General features: G+C 40.2%; 1 protein-coding gene and 1 long non-coding RNA gene across 5 annotated transcripts in view; one reads left to right on the top strand and one right to left on the bottom strand.

Moving 5' to 3' along the window:
- Window positions 1–12,332, top strand: part of ADGRL4 (adhesion G protein-coupled receptor L4) — a 124,265-nt gene that overhangs the window by 63,918 nt on the left and 48,015 nt on the right. For 2 of the 4 annotated variants that reach the window (XM_048498716.1, XM_048498719.1), the window contains exons 4-8: window positions 1,397–1,552; window positions 4,313–4,383; window positions 5,662–5,841; window positions 5,933–6,116; window positions 11,438–11,554. In XM_048498716.1, the coding sequence (XP_048354673.1) occupies window positions 1,397–1,552; window positions 4,313–4,383; window positions 5,662–5,841; window positions 5,933–6,116; window positions 11,438–11,554 (708 nt within the window). The remainder of the gene's footprint in view (window positions 1–1,396; window positions 1,553–4,312; window positions 4,384–5,661; window positions 5,842–5,932; window positions 6,117–11,437; window positions 11,555–12,332) is intronic. The other 2 variants (XM_048498718.1, XM_048498717.1) reach the window with 2 other exon arrangements.
- Window positions 1–12,332, bottom strand: part of LOC125433830 — a 38,793-nt gene that overhangs the window by 9,017 nt on the left and 17,444 nt on the right. The window lies entirely within an intron of this gene.

The following is a 12,332-nucleotide window of genomic DNA, read 5'->3' on the forward strand; positions in this document are numbered from 1 at the left end:
GGGCGCATGACAATGGCCTCTTCCAGGTGGGGTGGGGCTGAGGGGCGCGTGGCTGCAGCCTCCACTGGAGCTGGGGTGAAAAAGTTGAAGTAGAATTGACTGAAAGTGAACCCATTGAATGCAAGGGTCCTGTGGCTTGGTTAGGAAGCCTAGAGTATGGGCTTCAGTCTTGTCTCTTGACAAGATTCAGCTAGAACAGTGATGGTGAACCTTTTCAAGAACAAGTGCCCAAATTGCAACCCAAAACCCACTTATTTATCGCAAAGTGCCAACACAGCAATTTAACCTGAATACTGAGATTTTAGTTTAGAAAAAAATGGTTGGCTCCAAGGCGCACATTATTTGGGAGTAAGCTTGGTGGTAGTCGGTGACTTTGCTTTGAAGCAACCATGCAACTCTTTCAAAGGGGAAAATCATGACCCTAAGAGGGTTTAGAAGCAAGCCCCATTGCCAGCAACTGAGCTTACTCCTAGATTTAGTTCTTCCCATGGAAATCAGTGGAGTTTAACAGCACTTAGCAGGGTTACCTACATGTCATGCCCAGTGGCCCAGGCCAGCCTAGATGGTTGGGGGGGGAGCGATTTTCTGCCCCCACCACATGACGAACTCTGTGCCCACAGAGAGGGCTCTGAGTGCCACCTCTGGCACCCGTGCCATAGGTTCGCCACCACTGAGCTAGAATGGTAGCTCCACTGAACTCCACTGTATCTATATGATGCCTAATAAATTTTGAATTTGAATTTTTTGAATTTGAATTTGTTTAGCATTTTGCTGATATATAGTTAATGTCTACTTACTTTGTGACCCTGAACATTAACATATATTTCAATTGTTTACAGAAACAGTAGCTTTTAAAAATCATTTTTGGTTTTGTTTTGATTAGGAAGAAAAAGTTTATATAAACCTAAATATTTAACACAAACAAATTAGTCAGTTTGAGGCTTGTTGCTGCTGCTGTTCAGGATTTACTTTGAGACAAGAATTTTCCTTTCTATGAATATTAATTCTGAATGATGTGAATTAAATAATGATAACTACAGAGGTACTCCTGATAATATACAGTGTGGATCTGTACCACACTGGACAAATGCAGCCAGAATTAAGGACCACAGATTTCAGCAGGATATGTTTTTTTTAATGTGCATGATATCCACTACTATCTTGCTTTTGAAATTAAACACTGTTCTAGGTACTTTAAAATTTCTCCTGCACAGTAATATAATTTGTCACATATATTTCCATTACATTTGATGAATAGTTTAGCTTTTTTTCGTGTGTGTGGGTGGGTGAAAAATTTGATATGAAACTGCTTACAGTATGTTGGTATACTATCAACATAGCGAGGTGTTAGTATGTAAAATCTTTTTAAAAATTCAATTTCTCACAATATTTGCAGATATAGATGAGTGCAGTGAAGCGGTAACCATTGCCTGTGGAGATCATGCAAAATGTGAAAATGTGGATGGAGGATATAACTGCTCCTGTATGGAAGGTTATCAACCATCCACAGGAAAATTACAGTTTAAACCAAATGATGGCACTTCCTGCCAAGGTAAATGATTTTATAGCGGTTTATGTGTTATTATAGAACTATATCTTCTGAGAGGCCCACGAGTGACTCTTTTTCTTCAGTTAAATTAATCAACTGGATACCAAAAAACTGGCAAGACATGAACTCCTAAGTTTTTTAAGAATATGTGTATTTGCTGAAAAATAGTAGCATTGTATATTATAAAACAGATTTGACACTCCTTTTCTGCACCAATCAATGTGAATTAATGTTAAGTGGCTGAATATCTTTTAAAAGTAATGGTAAATGGCTATCATCCATAGACTATTATCAGTACCACTCGATCCACTGACATACTTTAAAATACCATTTTTGCTACAGTTGAGTAAAGGCTGGGAAAATTCAAGATCTTACATAAATCTGATCACTTGTATCAAGAGATTGGTCCCTTTTATCAGCCTTTCATCAATTTAAACAGTGGTTCAGACTGAGGCCTAACAAAAATCATGAAGCTTTTCTGCCTCTGATTTTAGAGCTGACTTTAGCTTCAAAGAATGATATAAGAAGATGGGAGGTTGTCAGAGGTGCCAGAAGGACAATTAGACCTACCAGTTTCAATGCCAAAGAATCCAGGAAGATGTATTCCATCTCATTAGTTCAAAGAGTTATGGACCAGGGGAAGGTGCTTATTTGATTGAACCCTGTACCACTGCAGAGTATATGGTATCATTAGGGTACTTCACCTGATTGGCTGAGTGACCTGGTTAGCAGGTCAAATGACTGGTCAAATTGCCTCATTTAGTAAACCTTTGGTTGGTCAGTTAGAAGCATGCCAATGTGAGTGGGCATAAAGGAAAATTCTTCAGCCAAGGTGATATAGTGGTTAAAAAGTTGGAATGGAACAAACCCAGGTTTGAATCCTCACTCTGCCATGGAAGCTTGCTGGGTGATCTTGGACCAGTCACATACTCTCAGCCTAACCTACCTCACAGCATTGCCATGAGGATAAAGGAGTAGAGGAGAAAAATATAAGCCTCTTTGCATCCCCATTGAAGTGAAAGGCAGGATATAAATAATATTTGTCTTTACCCTTTGCCTGGATTGCATCTAACTTCAGGATACCTTGATTTTGGGTGGGCCATGCTGGCCAGAACTCCTGTCTTAAACTTTAGAACCTGCTGGGACTCACTATTGCTGGGTGACGTCTGTATCTTGAACCAATGCTTTCAAACGTGCCAGCCTTAAATATTTAGCTTTATTATTTTATTCTCACTGTTCAATAATCTATATTGTATTTTCTTGCATGGTCTTTTAATAAATCATGTTAATTAACCTAGGGGTATTTTTGGATTTTGGGGTTTCAGTCTAAATCCAATATCTAAACTCATATTGGCTATATCGATCAGAACTTATCTTTTAAGTATCCTATCTTGCAAGGCTGTCTTATTGGTTTTTGAACTGAGAGGGCTTTGTCTCTGGCTGATGGGGTAAGTAGGGACACTGGTGGTAGCTTTAACCTGTGGCATGAATATTTGCACTTCAGCTCTTTTTGTTGTGTCTTCATTAACCTGTCACCCCTAAGAAAAACTCTGGTTTTAGAGCCTTTTGACAGCTTGCTGCAACAGTCACTTGAATTCATTCGTTGGAATCCTACAGTCAGTTTGGTGAGACTTAAGCATTTCTGCCATTGAGGGGGGAAAGACATTTTTGCCCAGTATCTTCTGCCCACTTTACTCCTGCACTGTTCATGGAGGTTCCTTGACTCCCAGAAACAGATTTTAGGGGGAACAATAAGTTGCAGCAAGAAGAGACTGGGGGAAAGTCCTGTTTTATAAGCTCTATTCCATTCCTCAGTCTTGAAGAATTCAAACCATATAAGATTTTCCCCCAGAATATTTTTCAAGCCTAGATGCCTTCCCCCCAACAGGTTAATTTAAATGTGCAAATTTATTTAACATTTTCATTAGAAATAACCTGAATTCTGAACTAAATGTATAGCGTTTCACCATGCTTTTCTCCTATGATTTACCAAGGCCCTCCAAGTGATTTCTAGTTTGGCTATCTCCTGCATATTTACTGAAAGATGTAGAACAGCCCTGGGAAACACAAATAAAAGCACCTAAAATATTTTAGACTTTTAGACTTGAAGAAAATTACTATAAGATAATATATGAATGGTACCTAACTCCACACAGACAGAACTATATATGCATCACTGATCAAAATGTACTCTGGAAGTATGACTGTAAAAGAGCTGATTGGTAGTGTTGTCCCATAGTAAATGAGTTTTGGAAAAGGATGCTAAGAGATATACTGAGATGCTTGAATTTACATTGCTAGAAGATCCTAAGGCCTGCTTTCTAGGACTTTTAAAATATTTTTTATCCAAATATAAAATAACTGTGCTGGATATGCTAATGGTTGCAAAGATGGTAACAGCTAACAATGGAAAATTATGAAGTCTTTTAATATTGGAACTTCAAATGCCAAAACATGAAACAGCCCAATATAAGAAGGAATCATCTTGAGGAGGTTGTATGGAACTGTGCTGCAAGGGGCATCCACACTGGCAGAGGGTGCAAGGGCACCAGTGGAACAATGGTCTCTCGAGGTCTGCTGCAGTGAAAGCAGATAATTTCAGGTCAGAGGGGAGGGCAGCCCTGATGTGAGTAATCACCTGAAAATAGCATAGTGAAGAATACTGGGCAGAAGGAATGGTTTGAGTATGCATAAAATTGTTGTTGTGCTGATGCAACAATCCTGTTGTAATGTCTCAATTAGACTCCCTTTTAATTTCAACAGAAATCCCAAGACCAGAATGTGAATTGCATCATGACTGCATAGCTGAAAATATTAACAGAACCTTAGCGAAAGTAAGTACTACCAGAGAATACACTTGTTTGCACATTTTCATTTTTCCTAGCATTGAAAGACACCTGTAGCATCCTTTTAGAATGGCCTGCTAAACAATGCGAAGGCTGTTGGAAAAATATTTTGGTTAAGTGTTGGTTTTATATTGGTCTTTTTAGTTTTAGGTTGATGTTTTAATTATTATTTTTATATAGGATTTCATGTTTGAAAAAAGCAGATAAAAAGGTAAATGCAGTCCTCTGGGCAAACATCGGGTCATTACTGATCCATGGGGTGCAATCGCATCATGACATTTACTGGGCAGACTATGGTCCATTTTGCACTGGCAATAAACATATGGGTATAGAATGCTAAAAACCTGTTTTGTGGGGGAACTTTGCACAGATCCCGTTCCCAAAACGAGTTGCCCCATGATATTTCACCCAAACTGGGTTTTTTGAAAATCGCTTAACTAGCGAACCTTTTCAAGAAATCCCGAGTTGCAGCCCCTCATGGGAGAACAGCCAAGCAGGAGGTGCTTTATGTGCCTCCCTTTTATTTCTTTTTTTTAAATTTTGCAGCCTGCATCTGCATAGCTGCAGAGCTACACAAGTGCAGATGATTGTTTCATGAGACATCGGCATGGCTGTGGGAGTTCATTTCTGCATGCCTGCATAGCTACGCAAGTGTTGGAAATAATTTTTTAAAAAATAGATGTGTCTACATGTGAAGGCAGGACAGCAACACAGATTGTTTCCATGGACTCCAATCACTGCCTACACGGATGCAAGTAAACGTGAAAACAGGAAAATGGGTTACTTTGTCCCGACTGTGCAGAAGAGGCCTGTGTTTACAGCATGGTTTGCCATTGCCTTCCCCAGTCATCTACACTTTACTTCCAGCAAGCAGGAAAGATCCTAAGTAATGCACATAAAACATAACAAAGATAATAATTTCAATTGATATATTTACACAAAAATATGTTGGGAAGTGAATATTCCTAGGGCCAGGGTATTCCAATTTTACCATCACTACATGTCTTTGAGATGGTAATTAACTTAGGTCACCCCAGGAGCTTTGTGGTTGGGGTGAGATCTGAATACAGATGTCCCCTGTAAAATTTCAAATCTTTCTCTGCTCTTCCATCTTGTTTTTTTTTAAGTTTAAAATGCTGAACTCATAGTCAAACTGAGGAATTAAAATAGCAGAATTTTTAAAAGATAAATGTTTACAAATAAATGTCTTCCTTTAACTTCATAGCAGAATTGTAACCATATAGCATGGTTTTAACTTTCTTTCAGTTTAGAAAAATAAAAGAACCACTTGCTGTTTTACAAGCGATCAATCAAAACACTTTAGGACAAATTTCACCCATAGATGTGATTTCCTACATAGAAGCATTATCTGTAACTTGTCCTTTGATAAGAACCATGAATAACAAGATTTCTGATGAAGAAACACTTCCTAATCTAACTCTTAACGTGAGTGACTTGACTTTGCAGTTTGCATTTTTGCCAAGTTGAATGGTGTAAAGCATATCCTTCATAAATTACTTCTTTATTAATCTAACAGGCATTTGTCAACACTGTGAATAATTTTGTTCAGAAGGATAAAATTACAGCATGGGATGCTATCCCAACAGATAACAGAAGAAAGAGTCTCACTAAACTGATACATGCTGCGGAACAAACAACAGCTTTTGTGTCACAGAACTTCAGAAGGATGACAGAAGTCGAGATTAATGCTAGTGACTTGGGTATGCAAAAGGAAATGAATGATACTGTAGATCGGTTGTATTTTTTTTTCCTCCTAGGACAGATTGTTGACATTAAAAGTAATGTTGTGTGAATCCCATGCTGTGCTTCTAGTTTAGTCTCAGTGTGTGCTTGTGTTTCCCTAGAAATATGGCATAGTTGATGAAAATAGAAACATAGAGCTGGAAGGGACCCTTACTCATGGAAAGATGATTATGTAGTCATGTCTGTTGCGGCAGAAGTTGCAGCAGTGCATGACCACATTGTAAAGTAGCACAGATTTTCTTCTACAATTGAAGAGTTTTACTTACGTGCTGACTTCATCAAAATCACTATTGTCTGCACTGCTGAACATTTAACTTTGATTTTTAAAAGCCGTAAAAGCCGTGGCCCAAGTGGAGGCCAGCCGAATGTGTTTTTTGCCAGGGACCACCAGTAGGTTCTCCTCTGAAGAGCGGAGGGACCTATTGGGGCAATATGGGGAGACACGGTCCCTCAAGTATGTATATCCAAGGCTGCTAAAGGTCAGAATCAACACTTTGAACATGACCTGGAACTCAATGGGCAGCCAAGGTGGTACAGGACCGGTGTAATCCGGTCCCTGCTCAACATCCCTGTAAGGAGTTCGGCTGCTGCATAATGAACGAGTTTAAGTTTCCAGATCATATTCAAGGCAGGCCAGCATAAAGCGAGTTACAATAGTCAAGCCTGGAGGTGACCGCTGCATGGATGACTGTGGCTAGAGAGGCACGGGGGCAGTTGCCATGCATGCCGTTGATTATGGAAAGCTGCCCGGGCTGTTTGAGTAACCTGGGCTTCAAGCGTTAAAGCTGAGTCCAAGGTTACCCCCAAGCTTCTGACGGAGAAGTCTAAGTACAATGCCTCACCATCCAGCATAGACAGGCAAAAGTCCACCAGTCCACAACTCAGCCACAGCACTCCACAACTCAGCCACAGCACCTCTGTCTTCATAGGATTTAACTTCAGCCGACTTGCTCTCAACCAACCAGCCATGGTTTCTAGACATCACTGGAGAGTTCCAAGGGCCAAAGATGGGCTGCCCGCCATCATGAACATGAGCTGTTGTCATCAGCACATTGGTGACACCGCAGCCCAAAACTCCAGACTAGCCAGGGGGTGCATGTAGTTGTTAAAAAGCATTTGGGAGAGGATTGTTCCCTGAGGTACCCCACATATTATGGGGCGGCGCTCAGAGTTCTCTTCCCCAATGCCACCAGCAGTCCCCGATCTCAGAGAAATGAGACTTCGACCAATGACTTCGATATCGGTGAGGTGGTGGACCAAAAGGTCATTATCTACGATATCGAACTTGAATGTATTCAGTCATGCTCTAGTTTCAAGTAGGTCCTGGACAGTTTCTAAGCATAGTACAGCGCATGTACAGAGTACAGTAACCTAAGGATTTTATAGAAGAAGCCAGATGGTATTCTTCCAACGGCATTGTTCCACGCAACTATCCATAAAGGAACACCATAGAGAAGTTGCTGAACTACCTTAGAATTGAAAATCTTTAGAGTCACTGGGACATATTCCCTTCCGTTAGTATGAAATGTTTTTACCACCGCTGACGCAGTGTGATAACTTCCTTTAATGACTATGTCTCTATGCCTGGCCCAAGTGGCTTTATGATGAAAGGCTAGGCCTGAGTATTTAAATGATTTGGAGTGCTCAATCTTAACCCCGTTAATAAGCCATCTAGAAGGGTTAAATATGTTGGAAAAAACAACATTTTTTGATTTTTCTGGTTTAAGGACAGGTAGTTAGATGTACAGTACTCCATATTTTTTCTAAAAAGCCTTTTGAGACCCACTTGAGACCTACAGATCAGAATCACGTCATCAGCATAAAATAAAAGTGGTATGAGTTTGTTTGCAACAACTGGGCTATGTGAGTTGACATCTGACAATACATATACCAAATCATTAATAAATAAATAAAACAGGACTGGAGCCAATACACAGCCTTGCTTGACATCTTTCACAACTGATATATTTGTGGTTAGGTCTCCTGAGTTTGTACATTTTATCTGGCAGGTTAAATAGAGAGATTTAATAAGTAATAATAATCTGACATCGGCTGAATCCCTGCAGGTAAAATATATTGTCACCTGAAACATCCCGATTTGGGCAAGGTCTCCCCACGGCTTCTTCCCCTAAATCACCTCTGTTCCAGTTCCATACCGAGCTATGCCCCTAATCCCAGGATTTTCAAAAACCTGCAGGAAGGTGGTGTTTTTGAGGAGCCCGGCTGGAGCCTGATTTCGTGGGGAGACCAATCAGGTTATTTTTCCCGCTCTGCTTGCCTGACTGTTCATTCAAGTTGCCACTCACAACACAACTCACAACACAACAGCCAATCAGAGCGCAGTGGACTGGGCATGCCTGGAGTCACGCTTGACTGGGGAAGCTGAGATGCTGCTTTCTTTTATTTTCTCCCTGCATGGCTTCATATCAATGAACATGCAAAGGGAGAAAAGAAAGCTCCTCAAGCAGACGGGGTGGGTGGGGGCATGGGGGGGGTGGACATTCAAGTCTATGTGGCTGTGAAGTTGCACAGCTGTAACAGTTTTAAAAAAGATTGCTTCCTCAAGCAGAGAAGAGGGGATGCTCATTCACGTCCCCCACAAAAAAACAACAGCCAATCTGGAACGAGGAAGAAAAGACTGCAAAGCAGTTGATCCCAGCATCCTCCACAAGCAAGGGCTGTGGTGGGGAGGGAGAGACTAAGATAAAAAGGAGTGGGATTTTATGGAACCAGGGCAAAAGGTATATTTTCAATGTGGGGATTTGCCCATCAATTCCTGTCTCTGTTAAATCATAGCAACATTTAGCATATGCAAATTTAATGAATATTCCCTCTATTTCTTCAACCAAGTAATTTATAAAGATGTTGAACAACACAGGGTCCAGGACAGTTCCCTGAGACACTTTGCTAGTCATTCCTTTCAAAGAGGATGAGGAACTATATACAATCACTCTCTGGGTGTGATCTGTCAGTCAGTTACAAACCCACCTGACAGTAGTAGGATCCACATTTTTACCAACTTGTCACCAAGAATACCAGAATGTCTGGAGCCTGTTAGACCACATTCATTTGCCCAAATGCCATAATGTTCCTCCCAGACCTCCATGTGGCCAAGCAGGGATAACTGCCTTTTTAAGATGCTGGATCCGTGTCCAAGCGGTGAACACTAATAAATGTTAGGAATTTACTGATGCAAGGTCTTTTGGGATAGATTGAGATAGACATTCTGAACTCCCACTGGCTAGATCCTGATATGCTTGGCAGTATACAGTCTGCACTGTATTTGCACAGGTACTTTTTCGAAGCTGGATCTTTAATGCAAGTGAGATAACCCTATATCAAACCAAGTAATTAAGGAGGAGGAGTAGCAAGTTACAGTATGACTTTGCTCCGTGACTGTGACCTCAGCTCAGCCCAGCCATTTCAGTACATTCTCCACAAGCACAAATCAGCTGATGCCAATTTATTTTTGGAATCAGTTGAAAGTCAGTGTGATGTCCTAATTAGGAGTATCAGCCTAGCAGTGAAAAGAGCAGGGTTCAACTCTCAACTCAGTCTTAAAGCTCACAAGGAGGGAGTCTTGGACTCCCATGGGGTTGTGGTAAGGATAAGATGAAAAAATGGAGAACCACATGTACTTATTGGAAGAACAATGAGTTTAAAAAATATAGATTGCCTATCCATATACCATACAAACATAGTTTGACTATTCATTGGCTTTTTAATTATACCTACATACAAATTGTCTTAACTTTCCAATCTGTCTTATATTCTTTAAAATATTAGGTGATGTTCTTAAAAAAATACTTGTTTACCTGTGAAATATGCAACAAACAGCCCAGCTATGTCATTCTAGCCTGTTAGTCAAGTTTTTGTTTGCCTTTAACAAAATGTCTGGTGGACTTTCTGGTTCCCTTCACAAGGAAAGGGAAGCTTGACATGCTGTTTGGTGATGAACAAACTAAAGCAGTGGTTTCCAACCTGGTGTACACTGCACAGAATTTGGGGGTATGTAAAAAAAATTACATAATGAGTTTACTAATATGAGGATACAATTTTAGTGAAAAAAAGGTTGGGAACCACTGAACTAAAGGATTAAGCATTTTCTAATGTTTTTTGTGGGTGGGTGGAGGAGTGGGGGAGTTTTTAGATTCTGTTTGGGTTTTTAGAATGGGATTTTATTGTGTTTTTAAGATTGGGTTTTATTATGGTTTTAGAATGGGGTTTTTTAGAGTGGGGTTTTATTGTGTTTTATTGTGTTTTTACTATCATGATTTTAATGTTGCATGTTTTATTGTAATCAACCCTGTGGTAAAGTGTGGGTAATAAATGTAAACCGAAAAAGAAATAATGTATTGGTTGTTGTGGGTTTTCCAGACTGTGTGGCTATGGTCTGGTAGATATTGTTTCTAACGTTTTGCCTGCATCTGTGGCTGGCATCTTCAGAGATGTATCACAGAGAGAAGTCTGTTGCACACTGTTTCCAGTGAGAAGGGAATGTTTAGTGGGGTATATATTGTCCATGTCCCAAGGTTCTCTGTGATACACCTCTGAAGATGCCAGCCACAGATGCAGGTGAAATGTTATGAACAAGATCTACCAGACCACGGCTACACAGACTGGAAAACCGACAACAACCAGTTGAATCCAGCCACAAAAGCCTTCGACAATACACAGAAATAATGTAGTTTTCGTCCTGAGGAGTAATATTTGGCTGTTGTGTTGCTTAGATTTTTCACAGCAAATATCATTATAGCAAAGTGAAATGGACATTCCATCTCTTTGTGTGAGGGAATGGTAAAATATTCACTCCACACATAATTTTTAAAAATTATTGTAAAATAAATACCCTTTAACGGTATCTTCTCCTGTACTGTTAAAGACTGCAATCGGTATTCTGTTTCAGAAATGCATTCTTAATAAAGAGGTAGCTTTTTCTGAAGTAGCTTCCATTATTCTTTCCAGATCCTCATTTAATGCAAAGCAAATTAGAGACTGCATTTTTCCAAGGAAAGAATGAAAAGGTACAAAAATGGAAATAAAGGATGTATGCCTACTATGAATAACAAAGTCTAGGGATTTAGAGCAAACATGTACCACATTAATGGGCTTTTTTCTCCCTTGAAATATCTGGCTTTTAAAAATTGGCAATAATTGTGCAGTCCAGTATAACCTTTATTGCAGAAGAGTAAGTTATGCTAGGCTAGTATAGAACTGCCTTTTCAAAGAGTTTTATTTCACCCTTCTTCCTTTTTTCTTTTTCTTTTTTTTTTTGCAGCTTTCAAAGTTTTTGCCTTTGATATGCAACAAATGGACCACATTCACCAACATGTGCACATGGGAGGCGATACTATAAAGATCACTGCAAGAAAGAAGAAGGCATTAACTTCAAATGGTTAGGAAAAAAAGAGTGACTTGGGCAAGAAGGACAGAGAGGCTATGCCCAATAGGTGTCCTGGCACACTTCTTTGTAAAAATAAAAATACCCAGGGGAGTAAATACATCAGCACTACTGATAACAGTGGAAACACAAGTAAAGATATTGAGAAATATCACTTGGATAAAGTTTTCTAAAAGTCTGTTATTGTTATCACACCACCTAGATTGTGATGTGGTGATAATAATAGGTGAAGAGGAGGAACAGTGCTTTCTCTGTACTAACATCAAAGAACTTTTCCCCCTCCTTCTTTTTCCCTTCCCTGAATGCCTCCATAGCATCTCCTCTCTTCCTACTTTCTTCTCTCCTTCTAGGGCTCCCAACCTTCAGGTGAGGCTTGGAGATTTCCTGGATTTACAATAGAATCCCCAACTAGGGGTATAGACCTTTTTTTCAGTATTTTCAGATTCAGTTTTATTGGGCTGAAATGTTGAGACAATTTCCCACAATTCTCACAATAGCAGGGAAGTTTTTCAAGAACATTCCACTCTTTGGGGAGTCTTTATGGGGTTCTAGGGGCTTCTTATTCTAGTAGAGGCACCACATTTTCAGCCAGAGGTGGAGCTACTAGGGGCGGGGCGGGGCGTGTTGTACTGGGTGCATGACTGGGGGTGGAAAATCACCCCTGCCCCCCCATGGCGCCCCCCTGCAGAACCCCCACACACACACCTTAGTGAAACAGTGTAGGCTGGAAAAGTGGCCTGTTCTCTTCAGGCTGAAAATGACCTGGTGGGAA

This window comes from Sphaerodactylus townsendi, linkage group LG05, assembly GCF_021028975.2.
Source record: "Sphaerodactylus townsendi isolate TG3544 linkage group LG05, MPM_Stown_v2.3, whole genome shotgun sequence".
Classification (NCBI taxonomy): domain Eukaryota; kingdom Metazoa; phylum Chordata; class Lepidosauria; order Squamata; family Sphaerodactylidae; genus Sphaerodactylus; species Sphaerodactylus townsendi.